General features: G+C 49.2%; 1 protein-coding gene across 1 annotated transcript in view; it reads left to right on the top strand.

The window, feature by feature from the left end:
• The first annotated feature begins 5,914 nt into the window (after positions 1-5,914).
• The window catches only part of LOC119385079 (4-pyridoxate dehydrogenase), a 29,246-nt gene continuing 12,658 nt past the window's right edge, over positions 5,915-22,502 (top strand). Inside the window, exons 1-5 of the mRNA XM_037652629.2 lie at positions 5,915-6,163; positions 7,896-8,098; positions 8,731-8,917; positions 10,932-11,063; positions 12,276-12,400. Of these exons, the coding sequence (XP_037508557.1) occupies positions 5,983-6,163; positions 7,896-8,098; positions 8,731-8,917; positions 10,932-11,063; positions 12,276-12,400 (828 nt within the window). The 5' untranslated portion in view covers positions 5,915-5,982. The remainder of the gene's footprint in view (positions 6,164-7,895; positions 8,099-8,730; positions 8,918-10,931; positions 11,064-12,275; positions 12,401-22,502) is intronic.

Below are 22,502 nucleotides of genomic sequence, written 5' to 3'. Positions count from 1 at the left end.
CGAGGCGTGGGCAGTGGGGTGCGTTGCAAAGCACTCAAGCACTCGTCGGCGGCCTTTGTTGTTCAAAGAGGCTGAAGACCGCTAGGTTTCTTGGTTTGCTGCCACGTTGCAGCTCTACAGGTTGTATTTGAAAGCTTTAGCAAAGCGTCGTGCACTCACCGCTGTGCATAGATGTAGCGTCCCATGCCAGTGCAGGAAATTGCATAGAGTTCACGTTTTGTGATAAGCGCTACTTGTCAAAACTCTTTCAAATCGACTGCAAAACGACGTCGAAGCTAAGTAGACGCACCGTCGCGCTCCTCTGACTCGACTTAACAACAAAACGAGAGATGCGTTGGGGACAGGCCACTTGAACAGACGCATCTGGCATCGCAGCAGATGATACGTTAAGTGTTTCTCACTCACTACGGTACTGTTATTTCCATAAATAGATAATGCGTACATTCGAGGGAAAGACAAGCGCGTTTGTTTTAAGTGTTGTAAAGAAAATAATTCATTATATTGTGATGCCAAATCTGGAACACAATTGTAGAGCAATGTATACCCTGGTGGTTGAATTTGTCCAGGTTTCAGTTTCATCTCACGGTCACGCAAACTTTTTGCAATAAGTTTTACGCACAAAAGAACGAAGCAAGCTTTAATTGGAAATAACTTTATATCGCTTTGTTTTACACTCGGAAAACGAGCGTCGCGAATCTCAAGAACCTAATCCATCCGAAACAAATCCGAAACATGTACTTTCCATCATTCTCATGGTGGTTGAAGCGCCACTCAAGGAGCCCGCGTAGACACTAGCGCCAGATTCCCCTCTAGGTATTATTGTAAGAAACTCTATGTGCACCTCACTTGGTTTTGCAATGCCTCCGTGATCGGCCCACATTTGACCAAGCGACGATGTTATGTGATGACGTCATCATGTGACGTCAAGTAATGGAACATGATGATGGCGTAATAATGACGTCACATCGACGTAAAACATTTGGTGATCTGTGGAGTCATGATGATGTCACCTGGTGACGTGATCACGTGATGAGTTTTTGCATCATTCGTGCTGGCGCCGACGCCGCCGACGCGGGACGCCGGTCAATTTTCGCGTTTGATGAGGCGTCTAAGGCTTTCGCCTTTAAAAAACTACATAGCGTCACTCTCGCCAACAGTTGAAAGCGATCGAAAGCGATTGCAAGCGAGCTATTGTCAATCAGTGCGATACTGTCACATAGTGGGCAGCATGCGGTTTTGTTACATATGGCGATTGTGCAGGTGATCGTACCGGTAGAGCACTATCGCAACTGCCTGCGGTGCTGTTACATATGGCGATTGTGCAGGTGATCGTACCGGCAGAGCACTATCGCAACTGCGTGCGGTGCTGTTACACATGGCGATTGTGCAGGTGATCGTACCGGTAAAGCACTATCGCAACTGCCTGCGGTGCTGTTACACATGGCGATTGTGCAGGTGATCGTAACGGTACAGCACTATCGCAACTGCCTGCGGTGCTGTTACATATGGCGATTGTGCAGGTGATCGTACTGGTAGAGCACTATGAAGGAGTGGAGGGATGAAGGAGTGGAAGTGTTTTTTCTGCGTATCTCGACGTAGGACAATCTATGATATAACGCGTAAATTAGGTTAGGCGCTTGTAAGAAGGCTGGGTAGCGTCGCCAGCAGGTGAAAGATTGAGATCGAATGCAAGCGGACAGTTGTCACATGAAGTTATATTGTCATATAGTGCGTAGCATGCACTGGTGTTGCATATGGCGATTGCAGAAGTGTCATACCCATTAGCAATATCACAATCACCTGCCTATCAGGCAAGACGCGGGACCCACGGCAACAACGGTACATACGCGACGCGCATTGTGTTATCTCCGGGATCGACTTTTCTATGACATTGCTTGATCGGCGCATCGGCAACAGTGAAGATACTGCAGAACTGAACGGAACTTTATGGTAATGAACCGAACAAGGAGGTGCACCAATTAAACCACAGACTTGGGAAAATATTTGAGGAGATCTTGACCTACCGGAAAATGAGGGCAAGCGAAGCTTCGAGTGAGCGTTCATGACGTACTTCTTTCTTTCTTTCTTTCTTTCTTTCTTTCTTTCTTTCTTTCTTTCTTTCTTTCTTTCTTTCTTTCTTTCTTTCTTTCTTTCTTTCTTTCTTTCTTTCTTTCTTTTCTTCTTCTTTCTTTCTTTCTTTCTTTCTTTCTTTCTCATTGCGCAGCGCTCCCTCTAAACTATTTCATTCCTCCATGCCGATAATTGGACCTTCATCCACCCGCTTAGCAGCGCAACAGTTCAGTTGCTACAAGCAACAACGACGCTCATGCGTTCATATCCGGGCAACAATGAAACACGGCAACATGAAATGACAAGCGACCTCGATAAAGGATCAGCTTGCCATTTTAGAAACGGCTGATCGCCAACAAGCCCACGGTCGAGACAGCATCAATTGTTAGAAAACGGCGCACAGATACGCATGTGACCGGAGCACATGACCCGGCGCATGTGACGGGGCTTCGAGGGCCGCGTTATGTTTACGTTCGCTGACGCCGGGTTTCTCGCGTGTACGCGACGCCGAAATCTTCACGCATATTTGCGCATAGTTCACGAAATTATCATGCATATTTGTTGCATTGATGGTTAATCAGGTACCTTTTTTCTCGCTTTAGTGCGCAACCACCTATTGGCCGCGAAATCGAGCGAAGTCGCCCCCTGGCGGCTACTGGCTGAAGCGCGCCTAGTGTGGATTGCTCCATGCGTCGTCTGCTAGCCGCGTTGTGTTTGCATGTGCGCGTACGTCATGCAGGGCCTCAAAAGGCGGTTTGTTCCGTTGCGTTGGTGCAACTTTAACCGCTCGTACGTATGCCTAACAACATGTAAAGAAGCATTTGGCCTTGATCGGCTGTATGTAATAAGATCAGTGAGTGCACTTGTCGAGATTGCTGTGTGTGGTCGTCGTACCGTCCGTTCACGAGAGTCATATCAGTGTAGGTGCCGCTCTGTGGTTCAAGCGCATTGCAAAGTGCACTCGACGTTGTCCTAAAGATGAGAAGTATTAAATCTCATGTGAATATAGCCTTCTAGCGGCTCGGTGGTTAAAAAAAATTCACAGCATATCCACGGAGTGAATGATGATGAGTGGGCGAAGCTGCGGAGGTTCATCGGTAAACCGTGAATCTTCCGTGAATTCTGCCCAGTACATCATCACCGACGTGAGATCGGGCGCGTTTATACTAAAGGTTCGATAAGAGTTATGACGACTTGCAGCTCACTTTAATTTTACATGTACGCTGTGAATTTTCATTGTTTAGAAAACCATTGCTTTTAGAAAACATCTGGCGTCTTTCGTTAAGCAGCTGGCGTCTGTTCTTTTTGCTTTAAATACATCTGGCGTCTTTTCGTTTTGCTTTTAGAAAAACATCTGGCGTCTTTCGTTGGTTTATTTCATCAATCAACGGCGTTTTGAACAAAATTTTTATTGTTTAATCACGCACAGGAGAAATCTCACCAGGCACTACCTTGGAGGTAAACAATGGCTGCTAATGGGAATGAGAGACAGAAGAAGTCGGCTTTTAGCTAACACTTACACTTCTACTTCTACTAACGTTTCCTACTGGAAGATGCCAATGGCTGCTAATGGGGAATGAGAGACAGAAGAATTCGGCTTTTAGTTAACGCGCACGCTGCGAATTTTTTGTTGTTCAACAACGCACAGGAGAAATCTCCCACCGGCACCACCTTGGAGGTCAAGATCTGGTACTAGCGTTAAGACTGGTTACGCACTACGACGGGGACGAACGGGTGCCGCTTTAAGGAGCTTCGCCCCTAAAAAAGGCTCTCATGCACTTGCGCGTTGTGGTTAGGTGTATAACTTCGGGGCTGTCGTTTATAGGTTACGCGACGAGCTTTAGTTGTGTACGGTCCTGGTCCCACTGTAGAGAAATATTTCTGTCAAGTCACGTCTGACACTTCGGTACTTAAATTGTCCCCTAAACAGAACAGAAAATGGAATGACACGGAAATCGCGAAACTGAGTTGCCTTGCGCAATTATAACTTGTGGCGAAATGTATACAAAGACACCCGTGTACTTGCGAGATAGCTTATGCCTGTCAAATTTGCGCTGTGGCAAGTTCAGTGTCAAAAGTGCGTCAGGCCTCAATCTCTTCCGCGAAAATCCTTAAAAAAAGAGAGCGAGCGAGAAAAATATATTCATCAAGACAAGCAGTGGCGATAAACTCGCTCGCACATTTTCATCGCTTACGTGGCGTGTGAGGGCTCATAAAACGATACCCTTTACTATGCACCAGATCATGCATACACACTTGCCGCGTTTCGGTGCACGTACTTGCCCTGCGGAATACTGAGAACTGTTCTCGCGGCCGTGTAAACACAATGAAACATGCGCGAACTACAAAAGGGCTCGGGGACTCTCGTTTAAACAGACTCATAGCCAAGCGCGAACAAACTTTGCATTCACAGCGCAGACGGTACATGAATGGCAAAGAATAAATTCCATGAATGAATTTTCTTCTTTCTCGATTGATTCTCGCTTAATTTTCCTGCGGAAGTGTAGGAAAATCAAAGCACAGGGAAGCTTCCCCGAGCGTTCGCTTACTACGACCGTCTTCCCGCTCGTTGTGCACAGCAGCAACAAGCATATAGATACACACATTAGCGAAGTTATCGCTGACTACTCACCATTCTTTCTCGTCTGCGAATGCGAATGCACCGTCGTCGAAGTGCTTGCTGCACACCATCGCGTACTTGGAAGGCGTCTTGCCGTTACGAAGCCTAACGAGCCACAGTCGGCGACGTTCCGCGTCGGTGGGATAAAAATGGAAGCGTATCCCTGGCTCTGTGCAGTATGTGCGGCATTGTGGCACCGAACAAAACCTCACCATCGATAACGAAGAGTTTTCTGCGGGTACGGAACACAAAATCACGATGAGAAAACAGAAGCCCCGTGCACTTCTACACACACCACACGAAACCAGTATCCACACTAGCGGGGTGACGGTGCTGCCACCTATAGGTCGATCTCGCCGCGAACACCTATAGACGGCCAGAGGCTTCAAACAGCACACGAGCACAGGCATTCACGGGGCTACGTATAAGTGGTGCAGCTAGATGACGTTGCAGGTGTTGCGTTCCGCGAAACACGAAAATTTCAGTAGAACGGACCTCGAGAAAGCCCGAGAGACTCGCCATAGAAGGCAACTTTAGAAGAGTACGGGTGTAGCCAAACTGGTAATTCACGCTCGGAACGCGAAAAACACAGCAAACAACGCACATCGGCATTGACAAGGATTCTGTCTTTGGACGAGCACAAGCTTCTGCGAACGCAGCACGCTTGGTGAACTGCGGTATGACCGTGTCGCTTGATGTTTCACAGCCCGCTGGCAGCGAAGCGCTGCAGCCGCCCGAGCTCGATAGTCGATGATTCAAGAAAAACGCGTGTTAGTAATCGTCGTTGTTCTAACTAAAAACTCTTGTAGCGTCGGCGGCACTTGCTTTTTTGCACTGTGCACGGGGCGCATGCACACGTGCGGTAGCCGATGCGTACTCTCTCTTTGTGGCTTGTTGCATCACTTGGTATACATGAAACACGGGTTTACGAAAAATGCTCCAATATAATCGCGATGCGACACTGGAAGCAGTATACTTTTTACGAAAAGGTGCCAATAGCTTCTTGTTTCATTATCTAGTCCCTACGGTAACTTTAGATAAAAAAAACTGCTTTTGGCACTAACCAGAGCTAGTGCAGCTAGTATCATTGTTACGGTTACAAGTGCTGAAACAACGAAGCGTTGCGCCGCAGGCGTGCGCACCGGTATCGACAGGCTACAGATAACTACGGAACGGGCACCCGGTGCCTTATATCTTTATGCTCAAGTACCGATAGATATAGGACATTAAATAAAAGCGTCGCGGAAATACACGACGGTGTTCATCTGCGAGCTTAGCGCGAAGGCAGCGACATGAGCGCGGATCTGGATGCCATGTCCGGCAGCCTGTGGTGCCGTGGCGCCGCGCCGCAGAACGCCGTTGGCCTGCTACTGGCCATGGTCAACATGGTGATGCACGTTCCCTTCGCCGACCTGCCCAGCCTACGGAACTACGAGCTGGGAGAGTTGCGGAAGCAGTACGACTACGTCATTGGTGAGTGACGAAGCCGTTCGGGCGGGGAACCGTGAAGCAATGAAGAACGGCAAGGCGTGCTGTAGGGACGCAACACGACCCAAGTGAAGGACTATAGCGCGTATACAGGTCCGTGTTTTACCATGAGTGAATCGAGTGAGCAAAGTGTCAAAATGTCCTTAAACATTAACTGAATCACGTGCTTTTGCGACGTGCCAGATCAACAATAATAATTCTGACCCCCCCCCCTCCCCCATCTTCGAGGTTCTTTTCCGTGCACCCAAATATAAGTACACGGTCACCATCGAAATGCGAACGAACTTCTTAAAATCAGTCACGTTCAGCTTAAGAAGTAATGACTTCAGGGAGTGGCTAAAAGTGCGACGGTCTAGAAAAGTACGAGTAACGGGACATTCGAGTTGTTTCTTTCAAACCCTCCCGCGAAACGTAATATTAAAAGACCTTCTAAAGGCTTTCTCGACACAGTTAACGAAGAACGAAGACGGCCGCCATGTCGGTACAGTGCTTACGGTGATCGGCTGCTGACCGAAAAGACGCGGGTTCGATCTCATCCGCGGTGGTCGCATTTCGACGGAGGCGCAATGCGATGCTCGTGTACTTATTTAGGCGTACTTTAAAGGAGATCAAATGATCCGAATTTCCGGAGCCCTCCACTACGGCTTTCCTCATAATCATGTCGTGGTTTGGTCACGTAAATCCCCAGATGTTATATTTGTGTGCAGTGCAGTTTTACTTCACATTTACTTCTGAGCGTAATAAGAGGAGTGCAGTTCTGCTCATGCGCTCCACAAAACTCATGCGGGACATTATGCAGTTTTAGAATAGGGTACGCAAAGATAGCGTTCGTTGCGTAAGTACGCTATTTCCGTCACTTAACGGCGGTGCGCAAGGGGATAGCGTGCGACTCATCCGCAGGGGCGACAAGCGCTAGCGCTAAGCCTTGCGTACCCTATTCTAAAACTTCCCATTATTGCGGCCGCCCCGCCACAGCACCGCAGCTCGGTCACTCGGCCGCATGGGCGAGAGTAAGTACTACGTGCACTTTGCACTGGCGATGAATGTCCGGCTGCCAGCACCCATCCACGAGCAAAATGGCAGCAGATCCAACGTACCCTATTGAAATATACGTACAACGAAGCTTAGTTTCGCAGCTTATCGAAGCCGTTCTCGCTAAGCGCGACGCTTCCCTCACTCCCCATCCTGTTGCCCTGTCAGGTTTTGTTTCGGTCCAATGGTGGCGAAGGCTGTAGTGCACCTTTGACCGCAACTATAGTCTTACAGTGGCTTGAAAAAGCAAGCTGGCTTCCTGCGCCATTTGTTTCGGCTACACGACCTATCCTTGGAGGCCTGCATGGGAGCGCTCACTTTTCAGCGGACTTCATGTGTATTTAACGGCAATTCATTTTTCAGAGTTCGTCGTAATATTGGTAAGTGCTCACTTACAATGTTAACAATGAATCGATTGTGTCGATCTCATTTGTACTAATTTCCTGCAGTCCCTCCTGCTATAGCCCTGCCATAAAGAATCACTAAATAAAGAAGTAAATAATGCCAGGCGGCATGAAAACCTCAGCACGACAGCCTCGCTGCATCATTGACAGATATACAAGGCGCGCACCCATAGCGCCATTTTGGACAAAATTACACGTATCATTTCCGTGTTGCATTGAATATAATGCGTCATGCAAGGTGCTCTCAACAACCCGGGCACGTTTTACGTTTTTCCATTCAGTGGGTGGTGGATCTGCCGGATGCGTGATCGCCAACCGGCTGTCGGCGGACCCCAATGTCACAGTGCTGCTTCTGGAAGCCGGAGGTCTGGAGACGGCTCCCCGTCAGATACCCGCCATTGCAGGCATGGGCGTGGGTGGTCATGATGACTGGGCCTACTGGACTGTGCCGCAGAGGAATGCGTGTCTTTCCTATCGTGATCAGGTTGGTGTGCGCTTCCAAAAAAATAGGCCGATAATGCTTGAGTCCTGATTGTGCCAGAGAAGGATGGACTGTCTCTCTCAGCTAATGGGGGTCGGGGTAAAATTGCTTAAGGGGGGCTCCCCGAACCATACTGGGTATGGCTGTCTGTGTTTGTGATGAGGGGTGCGTATGCGTGCATTTGTTGCTGTTTAAATAGTTTCTTGATTATTATGTACTGATGGTCTAGTTGGTGGGCCATGATATTGATGGAGCAGCGCGCAACCCACTTTCAGGCACACACAATGAAGACTCTTGTGTTTGCGCCTTGTGAGAGTGAATGCGTCCGCTGCTTCATCGATATAATACCTTGACTTGGGCGAGTTGGTTCATACTCGGAGAAATGCAGCGCGACTTCGATGAAGACAGGATACACACATATAGTCATAGACGAGCTTATCTATGTCTATCTGTGTCTCATGTCTTCGTCTAAGTCGCGCGGTATTTCTCCGAGTTGTTGCTGTTCACCAGGCAACAGGGGCCGGATCCCCTCTTCTTAAATGTTGGTGGAGGGGCCTGTCATTCCTCATACTCGAACGAGATGTATGAACATATTTGGGCACGAGTTTATACACTAGATCATGTTGCACACGCAGCGATGTCCCTTGCCCCGAGGCAAAGTCCTGGGCGGAAGTAGCGTGCTAAACTCTATGCTCTACGTGAGAGGGAACCGGCACGACTACGACCGCTGGGAACAAGAGTACGGAGCAAAGGGCTGGGGCTACGAGGACGTACTGCCACATTTCAGAGATTTCGAAGACTATCGCGCGGGACAACTTGGTGGTGAGTACGGGGAACAACGACAGATTTGCGCTGTTTAATAAAACCACGCGAGCAAGGGCTACTTTTAACGGATTGGCATTATTACATGCCCCTGAACAAATTGGACTTACTTGAGAGTGTCAACAAGCCCAAATAGACATAAGCAGAAGAAAGTAATGGACGTGACACGCGGACCATTGGTAATTTGGGCGCCGGCGCCATAGATATAGTAACTTACGCGCTATCCGAAGGCTGTAGGTTCGGTCCCTACCTGCGGCAAGTTGATTTTTCATCCACTTTAACACATTTTCATTTATGCCGTAATTACTATACTACAGTTAAAACATACAAGTATTGTTACTTATACTTTCCTTAGCTTCGTGGACGGTTGGTGTCAGGCTGTGTCTAACAAAAAGAAAGGAGCCCTCGATCAATCAAGTAACACCATGGTGTTCTTTAAGCAGAATGAAAAGGTGAATTAGAGGAAACCAACGGCTAGAGCACCAGGAGTCCAGAGTTAAGCAGCGCGACGGCCTCTAAGAAGTAAGCAAGGTATTTCGTATATATTGCAGACGCAATTTAAACTTCTGGCCGCACTCCACGTATACAGTTTGCATATTGCATTTTTGTAATCTTTCTTTGGGAAATCGTTAAAAAAAGCGACCCTGCGGTTTCTTTAATTTTAACAAATGTTTTCACTCTCTTCTCGGAAGAGACACAATCTATAGTGACAGAACAACTTTTTAAAACAGTTTCTTACTGGGGACCATGTCTGCGCACACCTGTCAAGAAGTCACCTCGATAATGTTCGGCGCCAGCGCAGTGGCACCGGCAAAGCAGAGAGAAATCACTGATACAGGACTTAGTTCTCATTAATATTGTGTCTAACCAAGATGAGCGAGCCCATAAGAATCATCTCCTGTTCTTGATACAGGACTTAAAAATTTTTTTAAGCAGTGGCTTTAGTAGTACTCGAACGTAGCGGCATTTATCGACTTTAGCACGGTGAAACTACAGTTAAACTATTGCAACTGCTCTTTCATCTACCAGGTTCTGATCATATCTCATTCAGCCGAAAAATAAAACTATTTGATCCCAAGCACACGTGGTTTTAGTGACGAAGACGGCCTTGCTATTGAATGATATGTGCTGGAACGCGCTTCATGTCTTTTATCTTTCAAAAAAGCGGCTTTGCGCGTGTGTAAGAGCGGCGGTATCTTTCTTTTAACCCTCCTATCTGCCCGTTCTTCGCCCTCCAGTATAGGTTAGCAAAACAGCTTTTCTTTTGTTCTGGTTGACCACCACGCCTTCTTTACAAGCTGCTTCAAGGCAGCTGTTTCATGTTTACCGGAATACACACAACTCGCAACCACCACTGCATGGAGTTAAGACAGAAAATGGTGTCGTCTCATTTATGTTGTTCAGCGTATTGCGTATTCCAGTATAAACATGCACCAACTAGCAAAACAACAATTATTACCGAGACAAATAAATTACCTTTTCGTTTTCTGTTTTTCACTCGTGGAAGGACCAGTGACTCGCGCGGTGCGGGTCCTGAACTTTGCTGACTGCGGGGTGTCGTACTGGTGCCGCACGGGCAATTTTGATCGCGATCAGGGCCGATCCGGATTAAGCTCGATCCAGATCAGGTGCCGCTGTACGGTCACTTTCAATCGCGATCAGGCCTTATCAGGATCACGACAATCGTGATCTGGCTCTCGGATCGCGATTTGACGGACGTGTGCACCAAACGCGATCCGGATTAGTTTGGACCATGCAGCAACGACAATTGTTGATCGCGATCAAGAAATCCGATCTGTATCGGCCTTTAATCGCATCTAATGTCCCCGTGTAACACCTGTATAAGTTTTTTTCGGTAATGTGCTGGCTCCCAGCCGATTAACAAAAAATCTTAACGTTTCACTGGCGCTCAATTGATATCTAAATAGTCGAGTTTCATAGAAGGGCCCGACATGGTTGATTTCTTTCGCTTTTACCATCCGTTATTTTTTTTTTTTTTTGTCGAACGTGGCAGAGTATCACGGATCACGCGGCGAGGTACCAGTGGACTACGCCAATACGAGCACTCGCCTAAGCGACATTTTCCTAGAGGCGTGCCACGAGGCCGGTTACGCCATCGGAGACTACAACGGGCCCAAACAGTCAGGTGATCTTACCACGCTCTTCATTTGGGCACGAAAGATCTGTCGAATAACGTCGGCGGTCTATCGATAGAAGCCTCTATGAGGTCGGCGATGATCGTAGTTTAAAAAAAGAAAATTTACTCCTTGGTCTTGGTCGCGCAATCGAAAATCGGTCGAATGGGGGTAGCCGCATATTAATCGTTGAAGACTGCTGTGGCCCACTTTTGCATTGACCTCACGTATATGATGAGCGCCACGAATTGTGTCCATAGCGAGGAAACATTAACCTGTCGAAATTGCTGAGCCTAGAGGAACGTGAAGACCCTCGCGTCCACACTCATGCGAGGCACTATGCTAAGTCACTCGGTCTGACCCACTTCGTTATGGTGATTCTTTCTTGCCTTTCACAAGAACAAAACAGAAATGGCGTGAAATGGCATGCCTAACTGATTCTCATGAGAGCGCGAGAGAGTGAGAGAGAGAGGGAGAGAGAGAAAGCAGTTTATTTTAGGGAGCTTATGCTGCTGCTAGGGAAAGAAATAAATGCCTCACACAAAGAACCAAACTTGCAGCCCAGAATGTCGGGCGAGGTCTAGCATTTATTTACATTCGAAATGTTTACTTTGAGTAAGTACTGATGATCTAATCGCTCTCACGTTATGCGTAGTGTTGCTCAGCAACAATGCTTTGATTTGGACGAGCTGGTCCATCTCTAGAAGGTACTTAAAAAGCACAAACGACGAAGACAAAAGAAACACATGCAACAGGACTGGCGCTGTCACACTTTCACACTGGTCTGATCTCACAATCGTGTGAAGTATTAGGTCAAAGTCATACTATAAGCGAATCACGTAGGATGGGAAAGCCATCTCTTTGTCTGAAAGCCCTAGCCCTATTTATGACATATAACTTAAGAAAAAGAATGGCTCATTTCTACGTCTTATAAAAGGGGGAGCGGAATATTCAAGGGTTCGCGGCAGAGCCGTGGGTGCGACGCAACAGGTTTCGGGCTCTGTGACGGAGAGGTTAGAATGATTGCTGTAACTAGACAACGATTCCGAATAGGAGTAAAACTGGACAAATGGCGTGGTTCGTCGCTGAAATCGGCAGTGAAGAGTGTTATCTTTTCCTTTTGTTGCTCTGACGCTCGCCTTTGTCATCGCTGCGCTGCTGCATTTTCAGTGTGGCAAGCACGCGTGCTCGAATTCTAATGTCTCCTGCTTGATACCACGCAGGCTGCTCTAGGCTACAGACCAACATCAGAGAGGGCGAACGTGTCAGTGCTGCTAAGGCCTTCATCCAGCCCATTGCCGGTACGCGCAAGAACCTCCACGTTGCACCGTTCAGTCAGGCCACCAAGGTGCTCGCCGATATCACTCAGTTTCTGTAGAACTTTCTTGTGCATCGGTTTGTGGCCGCCCAGATCTATTCACGCTCTGTTTAGTGTTTTGTGCGTGTCTCTTTCCTATTGATTAGAATTGATACATATTGCCACGCCGCTTACCCTATGAGGTAAGAGCGATGTTTGTCTGTCAGAGGGACAAGTGGGCCGATCGGCCATTCATGTTATCGACAACGTGAGCTTTTATACATGCTCCATATAATGGACGCTACTCAGTTGTTATTTCAACTCAATCATTATTCCTATATATTGCCGCGAGTCTTATATTTCATGAGTGTAAGCTTCACCCACAAATACTGTGGGCAACGCGCTGCGCAGGCCTCGCCGTGATGTGTAGGAAGCTTCGCGATTATTTTGGAACAATCTGTTAAGATTGCGCGCCGCACGAGAATGTTCCAGCTTTGTCGAGAGATAACGCGGCCACCAGCGATATCGCTGCAAAGTTCGATAGCGCCTGTATAAAAGCCGACGCGCTTGACTGCTTGTCAGTTGATCGACGGACGACGCCCTGTTCGCCGCTATCATTGTACAGCGTGTATTGCTGTAGTTCTAGTTCTCATTTTCCCCGGCCACAAGTTCGGCCAAATAAACAGTTTCAATCTGAAAACGCCGTCTGCTGTCTTCGTCGACGTCACGACCACGTGACATCTGGTGGAGGTGCTGCTTCATGATCCGGACACCACCGCGGAGCGCAGACCCAAGCCCAAGCCGCGAAGAAGACGACTCTAAGGACAACCCGAATCCTCGAACCAGCCGCCGGCAGAAGGGACTACAGCCAGAGTACGGGCTCCTTCCCGAAAACGCGAGGCAGCCGAAGACCGTCACATCAACCGCCGAGACGATGACTGACGCAGTGCCCCCTACGGCGATCGTGATGCAGCCACCCAGGGAGCCGCCGACGTTCCGTGGTTCGCCATGTGAAGACCCCGAGACTTGGCTCGAGACCTTTGAAAGGGTCTCAACATTTAATAACTGGAACTGCGAGGACAAGCTGCGCCACGTATACTTCTACCTAGAAGACGCCGCGAGGACGTGGTTCGAGAACCGAGAATCCGCCCTACAAACATGGGATCTCTAATTCGGACGACGTTCCTAAGCACGTTCACGAGCGTGGTCCGCAAGGAACGGGCCGCGGCTATGCTGGAGACCCGTCTGCAGCTGCCCAATGAAAATATCGCCATCTACACGGAAGAGATGAATCGCCTGTTTCGACACGCCGACACAAGTATGCCCGAAGAGAAGAAAGTGAGGTTTCTCATGCGGGGTGTCAAACAGGAACTCTTCGCTGGATTGATAAGGAACCCGCCGAAGACGGTCGCTGAATTCGCATCGGAGGCTTCCACGATCGAGAAAACGCTTGAGATGTGAACGCGGCAATACAACCGCAGCTTCTCGGCTACAAGCTACGCCGACGTTCAAGCCCTAGGACCCGCCGACCTGCGTGAGACGATCCGAGCAATCGTGCAAGAGGAGTTGCGAAAAATTCTACCTCCGTCGCAACCTCAAGTAGAGTCCATCGCCGACGTCGTGCGCCAGGAGATCCAGCATTCACTCGGCGCGCCTCAGCTAGCAGAGCCGCAGCCGCCAGCTATTAGCTATGCTGCTGCAGCCCGCCGTCATGCTCCTCCTCCACGCCCCCGCCAAGACGCCACACCGCCGCAGTACCGTCGCCAGACGCCGCCGCCGCCACCGACGCCCTACCGACCAGCTGTCGGCCAGCGCAACACACCGAGGAAGACCGATGTCTGGCGTGCCCACGACAACCGCCCGCTCTGCTACCACTGCGGAGAGGCCGGCCACACGTACCGCCGCTGCCAGTACCGACAGATGGGACTACGCGGATTCGCTATCAACGCGCCGCGCCCGCAGCCAGGCGAACGGCCGCGCGACATCAACGACTACCTCACCGGAACACAGTGGCAAGAACGACGACCCCCCCGCTCGCCGTCGCCCGGCCGCTACATGTCACCGCACCGCCGGCCGTACACTGGCCCAAACCGGGGCCGGTCGCCTAGCCCGTATCCGGAAAACTAAGGGCAGCAACCGATGGAGGTGCGGTTGCTGAACGACGAAATGCTGAAGATCCTCCGCCGTCGACGACGACGCCGCGACGAAGTTCCGAGCCCCCGCCGCACGCCGAACGACGTCCTGAAGACGAAACTTTGCGACCGGAAGCAGACCTGACGACGCAACGCGGAAGCAGCGGTGCAAACCGACGCAGCCGTGACCCGACGCCGCGACGTAACCGCAACGCAAGACGGCGGACTAGCGACCTCGACGTTCTGATCGACGGCCACAACGTCACCGCTCTCGTCGATACTGGAGCCGACTATTCCGTCATCAGTGGGCCGTTCGCAGCACAGTTGAAGAAAGTTAGGACTGCTTGGGAAGGCCCCGAGATCCGGACCGCTGGAGGCCACCTGATAACGCCGATTGGTGTCTGCACGGCACGAGTCACCATCAATAACCGGACTTATCCTGCGAGCTTTGTAATTCTACAAAACTGCTCCAGGGATGTGATACTGGGAATGGACTTCCTAAGTGACCACGGCGCCGTCATCGACCTGAGGTCTGAGTCGATAACACTGAACTCAGACAAAGCGCTCCCGCCCCACGCGATGCCAGGCAACCATGCATTGAATGTGCTAGAAGAGCAGGTGACCATTCCGCCGCGCTCCAGTGTCATTATTTCCGTCGGCACCGAAAAACCTGCGAACCTTGAAGGCGTCATCGAGGGCAATCAGCACCTACTCCTGAACCGTCAAATTTGCGTCGCACGAGGTATAGCCGAGCTGCGTGACGGTAAAGCAAAAGTAGTGCTGACAAACTTCAGCCACGAATATAGGCACCTCAACTTCGGTACGACGGTTGCCTACATCGACGAATGTGTAGCCGCCAGCGATGCTTTCGCCCTCTTCGATGCTGCCGAACCTGCTTCGACGAATAGAGGTCCCGAACCGGATTTTGACGTCAACCCGAGCCTTCCGAAGGCCAAACAAGACCAGCTCAAAACCCTGCTCTTGCAATACAAGGACTGTTTCTCGTCGTCATCGCGGGTCCGACAAACGCCCCTTGCGAAGCACCGCATTATAACAGAAGAAAATTCTCGACCACTCCGTCAGAGCCCATACAGAGTTTCTACTCGAGAGCGCGACGCGATAAAGAAACAAGTCGACGAGATGCTATGCGACAACATCATCCAGCCGTCCAAGAGTCCGTGGGCGTCACCCGTGGTGTTAGTGAAGAAGAAGGACGGGACACTGCGCTTCTGCGTTGATTACCGGCGCCTGAACAAAATCACGAAGAAGGACGTGTACCCCCTCCCACGAATAGACGACACCCTGGATCGACTTCACAACGCGACGCACTTTTCGTCGATGGACCTCAAGACCGGCTACTGGCAAATCGAAGTCGACGAGAGAGACCGAGAAAAGACTGCCTTTATAACACCCGACGGCCTCTTTGAGTTCAAGGTCATGCCTTTCGGTCTTTGCTCGGCACCTGCGACGTTCCAGCGTGTCATGGATACCGTACTGGCCGGATTGAAGTGGCAGACGTGCCTTGTGTATTTGGACGACGTCGTCGTGTTTTCCTCGACCTTCGACGAGCATCTCCGGCGGCTTGAGGCAGTACTTCAAGCAATCAAGGCCTCTGGACTGACCCTGAAGCCAGAAAAGTGCAGATTCGCGTATGACGAGCTCTTGTTTCTGGGTCATGTGATCAGCAAGTCTGGAGTGCGCCCAGACCAGCGGAAAACAGTTGCCATCGCCGACTTTGCGCCACCCACCGACAAGAAGGCCGTGCGCCGATTTCTCGGCTTATGTGCCTATTACCGACGCTTCGTCAAAAACTTTTCACGGATCGCCGAACCACTGACGCTTCTCACGAAGAATAACGTGGAATTCAGGTGGGAAACGGCGCAAGTGCAAGCCTTTCAAGAACTTAAACGACGCCTGCAGACGCCACCCATACTTGCGCATTTCGACGATTGCGCCGATACGGAAATACACACCGACGCAAGCAGCGTAGGACTCGGTGCCGTCCTTGTGCAAAAGACTGACGGGCTTGAAAGGGTTATCAGTTATGCTAGCCGGTCACTATCCAAGGCAGAAGCAAACTATTCCACAACAGAAAAGGAATGCCTTGCCATTCTCTGGGCTACGTCAAAGTTTCGCCCCTACCTCTATGGCAGGCCCTTCAAAGTTGTCAGTGATCATCACGCCTTATGTTGGCTAGCTAACTTGAAGGACCCTTCAGGTCGTCTCGCACGATGGAGTCTGAGGCTTCAAGAATTCGATATTACCGTCGTGTACAAGTCTGGACGAAAACACTCTGACGCCGACTGCCTGTCTCGTGCCCCTGTCGACGCGCCACCGCAAGACGACGACGATGACTGCTTCCTCGGAACTATAAGTGCCGACGACTTCGCCGAAAGGCAACGGGCCGACGCGGAACTGGGGGGCCTTATTGAGTACCTCGAGTGCAAGACCGCCGTGGTTCCGAAGGTATTCAAGCGAGGACTGCCGTCGTTTTTCTTACGGAACGGCGTTCTCCTGAAGAAGAACTTCTCGCCACTTCGAACCGACTACTTTCTCGTCGTGCCCTCATCATTGCGACCAGAAGTCCTTCAGGCCCTACACGACGACCCGACGGCTGGACACCTCGGTGTTTCCCGAACGCTCGCCAGAGTACAGGAAAAATACTACTGGCCACGCCTTGCTGCCGACGTCGCCCACTACGTTAGGACTTGCCGAGATTGCCAGCGACGGAAGACACCGCCGACTAGGCCAGCGGGACTTCTGCAGCCAATCGATCCACCTCACCAGCCGTTCCAGCAAATCGGGATGGACCTACTGGGGCCTTTCCCGACGTCGACTTCCGGCAACAAGTGGATCGTCGTAGCGACTGACTACCTGACCCGCTACGCCGAGACAAATGCCTTGCCCAAAGGGAGTGCCGCCGAGGTAGCCAAGTTCATCGTGGAGAACATCGTCTTGCGTCATGGTGCCCCAGAGGTCCTCATCACAGACAGAGGTACCGCCTTTACTGCGGACTTAACTCAGGCGATCTTGAAGTACAGCGAGACGAGCCACCGCCGCACCACCGCCTACCACCCGCAGACCAATGGCCTCACCGAGCGTCTAAATAAGACCATCGCCGACATGCTCGCCATGTACGTCGACGTTGAGCACAAGACGTGGGACGCCGTCCTTCCGTATGTGACCTTCGCTTACAACACGGCCGTCCAAGAAACGACGCAGATGACGCCGTACAAGTTGGTCTACGGAAGGAGCCCGGCGACGACGCTCGACGCCATGTTACCCAACGTCACCGACGAAGAAAATGTTGACGCCGCCGCTTACTTACAACGTGCCGAAGAAGCTCGACAGCTGGCCCGCCTGCGCATCAAGACCCAGCAGCACACCGACAGCCGCCGCTACAATCTTCGACGACGCTTCGTCGAGTACCAGCCCGGCGACCGTGTCTGGGTCTGGACGCCAATACGACGACGCGGACTGAGCGAGAAGCTTCTTCGACGATACTTCGGACCGTATAGGGTACTTCGGCGTCTCGGCGTACTCGACTACGAGGTCGTCCCCGACGGCATCACGAACTCCCAGAGGCGCCGAGCTCGACCCGAGGTCGTGCATGTGGTGCGCCTTAAACCGTACTATGCTCGTTAGCGCACCTGAGGACTCTAATGTTTGCTTTCTTTATTAGTTTTCTTTAGTATTGCATGTATCCATGTTCTGTTTTTAAGCATCGGGACGATGCTTTTTCAGAGGGGGGCATTGCCGCGAGTCTTATATTTCATGAGTGTAAGCTTCACCCACAAATACTGTGGGCAACGCGCTGCGCAGGCCTCGCCGTGATGTGTAGGAAGCTTCGCGATTATTTTGGAACAATCTGTTAAGCTTGCGCGCCGCACGAGAATGTTCCAGCTTTGTCGAGAGATAACGCGGCCACCAGCGATATCGCTGCAAAGTTCGATAGCGCCTGTATAAAAGCCGACGCGCTTGACTGCTTGTCAGTTGATCGACGGACGACGCCCTGTTCGCCGCTATCATTGTACAGCGTGTATTGCTGTAGTTCTAGTTCTCATTTTCCCCGGCCACAAGTTCGGCCAAATAAACAGTTTCAATCTGAAAACGCCGTCTGCTGTCTTCGTCGACGTCACGACCACGTGACAATATTAAGAAAGCTGTGTAGGTCACATGCTCAATTACACAAACCTTCACGTTTATCTTTGATACATATTGCCACGAGGGCTTAGTTCTTTTATTTTAATGTGCTTGGGCTTGACCCGCATTAAAAGTGTTACCACCGCTCGTCGCAGGACGCACCGCAATATTTGGAAACTTTGCAATTTTTTCAGACTGTTCTGTGAAGATTACGCGCAGGTCACGAGTAACCGAGTTTATTCTAGAGCTCACGCGAGCTACCGATAACGCTGGAAGTTTTGATAAGGATAAAAGCCGACGCATGTGACAGGCAAGCTGGCAGACTATCGACGACCGACGTCCGTGCTCACCGTTATCATTGTGTGCAGTGAGTGCTGCTTGTACTTTGGCACAAGTTCGCCCAAGAAAAAAGTTTCATTTTTGCCTGCTTGAAGTTTGCGTCCTTCGCCCTCACAACCTCGTGACAATATAGCTGTGAAAACGGCTGCCATGTAGCCGCTGGAAAATCGATGTTTCTGTTTCGTCTCTGTCCAGTGTTATTGTTATCCTTTTAAATTAAACTTACTTTATCAACTTCATAAAGCAGATAAAGGCAGCAGAAACTAAGTTGTTCGGTTGGCGCATGACATTGGTTCCGTTTCGAGAGCGTAGCTTTATCATAATGTGGTGGCTGCTATTGGGACTCATACAGGCAGTTCTATATTACAAATTACGCTCTAAAGACCGTCGACGTTACTGCGATTAACATAGAAGCGCGGTGACGTCTGATCACATTGCCACGGCCGAAGCGTGATGTTCATGAGACGTGTGCTGCAGCCGGACTCCTCTCTTGTGCTTTTCCCTGGGAAAGCTGTGTCATTTAGCGGGGCACGCGCGAAGTCCCCCTTCTTTCTCTTCCGAAATTGCGTGACTTTCAAGAAAACACCGGTTTCACGTCGGTGTGTTTTAATACAGAAAATGAATTACTCACTTTCTGTGGGCATTCATGATGTAAAGCTGAAGCATCGGACTGCTTTGCTTGGGGAAATGGTGGGATGCCTGCCGAGCACCAAATATATTTATATCTATTTTTACATTGAAGAGCAGCATAAGAAGTAGGTTAGATAGACGCAAAATGGCCGAAGTAAGCTAAGAATGCCAGTCGTGTTAGAACGCGCACACAAAACAGAGGAACGAATTAAGCAGCACTAGCCCATTTACACCCACGTTTAACCCCATCGGTACTGCACAACCATAATAATATCAAAAGCTGCAGAGAGTCCCTAATCATATTCTTACGAGATGAGAACACGAAAGTGTTTCTTCTGGCCATGTTGTTGTTACGGAGGGGTGCTGGTAAAGAGGGGTTGCCAAGTTGCGTTATGAAGAATGAGGAATTGCGAGAGGTCTGATTGTGTTTATTTAATGGATCGCCGCCGAGTGTCGCTGCGGCGACGCCAGTTTGGTGCGGGCCTTCGCCCACCTAGCCAAGAAATGTGGCCGCGGCTGCAGGTAGTTGCTGCGGCAGTTCTTGCCGTCGGTTTCGGTGGGAGAGGTCACGTGCTTTCTGGATACGGCCTTTGCGGACGCTAGCTGTGCGCATTTGATGATGATGATGATGATGATGACGTCTTGCTAGTGGCGCTTACCCACAAAGGGGGATGGGCCAAGAACCGGGCGGCAGGATCTTTGAGCTAAATACTTATTAGGCTAAAGATAAACGTTGTAATTTTAGACTAACAGAGAGAGAGAGAGAAAAAAAAACATAGCTAATACTTGAAAATTCTTCAGGGCACACAGTCAGCCTATCAGGTGTGATGTTTGACGAATGTAACAACGGTTGGAATTAGTAATGAAAATAAGCCAATATAAACTAGCATGGTAATCTTTTGTTTCCTGTATGTAATTAAACACTGCAGAGTGGACCTCCCTGTGGCTATAACCTAATGTAATGCCACCAAATGATAAAATTTGCGGAACATTGATTTGTAATCCTAACTTTTGAAGGGGAGCGACGAGGCATCTTTTTCTCTGATGAGAATACCGGTGACAGAATAAAAAGAAATGCTCTATTGTCTCTATTTCACCGCAAAACTGACATAACGGAGACGCGCTTAGTCCAGCTTTGTGTAAGTAATAATTCAACTTCGGAATTCTGCAGCGTAGTCTGGTGAAAGTAACTTCTACTTGCCGTGATACACACCACTGCTTATTCCAGCAAAATCTTAGATGTGCAAAGTCGCTGAATTGATGCCATGAAAATTTGCCTATTTCATTAAGCAGACACGCATTTCGAAATCTTACTGCTGTCGCGTAAGCAGTATCGGGTATAATCGGTGTAATGGGTCCCCTTAAAGATAGTGTGGCTGATGTGTCCGCCATCTCATTTAAATATATTCCGCAGTGGCCTGGAACCCATAACAGCTGAATTTTTCGCAAGTTTGCCGGTACTAAATGATGAAACATATTAATGAGCGGTACGTTTGTCGCCGAAGAGAGCGCCGAACATACTGAAAGAGCATCTGTAATTATAACTGCTTCTGATTCGCTTGAAGGAAGCTTTCGTAGAGCCAGAACAATAGCAAATAATTCTGCAATGAAGATAGGTGTGTAATCTGGAAGTCTAACAGGAAAAGACCAGTCAAGAGAAGGAGAGAAGATGCCTACCCAAGCCTTTTCGTTTGCTACGGATGCATCAGCCGCAATTATATAGTTAGTTGTCAGGTGCGCAATGTAATCTTGCAACTGATCATTTAAATACCGTAATGACATTTGTTTCGCATTCGAAGGAAAAATATTATCAAAATCTATGTCAAGTTTTGAATGACTTGTAAGTGTCAATATGTTTAATTTTAACTTTCAATGGTTCTAACAGCGCCTGAACGAGTATAATTTAGGGGATGTGTAAGCGCGACCATTTTTCAAAAAATAGGCTTGGATCTTTCATAAAAACGTAAAATAACTGATTCTGAGGCGAATTATATATGTTTAAAAAGGTTGGAACTGTAAGGATTTTGAATCTATTCATCAAAGATGGTATTCGCGCTTCGATATACAACACATTATTTGCCACAAACTTGGGAAGACCAAGGCACAAGCGCAAAGCTTCCCTTTCTAGTAGTATTAAGGGTCTCATTTTATAATTCGCGCTTCCAGAAAATAATACACACCCGAATTCCATAATAGGCCGCACATACATTTTTAAATCATTAGCAATGTATTTCTTCGCAACCCCGTTTTCCTGTTTGCAAGCTCACGCAGCCACCCCATGGCGCGTGTTGCCTTAGAGCCAACTTGTTCGATGTGATTCCTCCAATTTAATGTTCCGTTATATATGATGCCTAAGTACTTAAGGGAATCAACTTGGGGAATGATTTCTTGACCATACATTAGTGAGATGTTGACCGGGTCCCTAAACGAAAACGCGAGAAGCGCGCTTTTGTTGATATTTAACGACATATGAATATCTTGAAGCCATGCTTCTAACATATTTATATAATTTTGTAATGTCTGGTAAAGAGAGTGCAAGTCACTACTGATTGCGAAGAATGCAATGTCGTCTGCATACTCATATAATTGAATATCGCGATGGGTTGGAATGGAACTCATGAAAATGTTGAACAAAACAGGCGATAGCACTGCCCCTTGTGGCACACCGCGTTTCTGCTTATATCTGTTAGAACAACCCCCTTGGAAGCAATAAAATTCTCTGTCCCTTAAAAACTCTGCAACCCGTGCCGTTATGTAGGTTGGAAATTGGTAATGTATTATCTGTTGTATTAGAATTGTATGCTCCACCTTATCGTACGCCTTCGCTAAATCTAGGGTCACTAGCGCACAATATTCTCGTCGGCGCCGAGCCAGCTGTATGCGACTCTCCAAGTCCACGTGCGCACACC

Source organism: Rhipicephalus sanguineus, chromosome 3, assembly GCF_013339695.2.
Source record: "Rhipicephalus sanguineus isolate Rsan-2018 chromosome 3, BIME_Rsan_1.4, whole genome shotgun sequence".
In the NCBI taxonomy this organism is placed as follows: Eukaryota; Metazoa; Arthropoda; class Arachnida; order Ixodida; family Ixodidae; genus Rhipicephalus; species Rhipicephalus sanguineus.
Note: the sequence above shows the minus strand (reverse complement) of the source record. Positions and strands in the feature narration are given on the sequence as shown.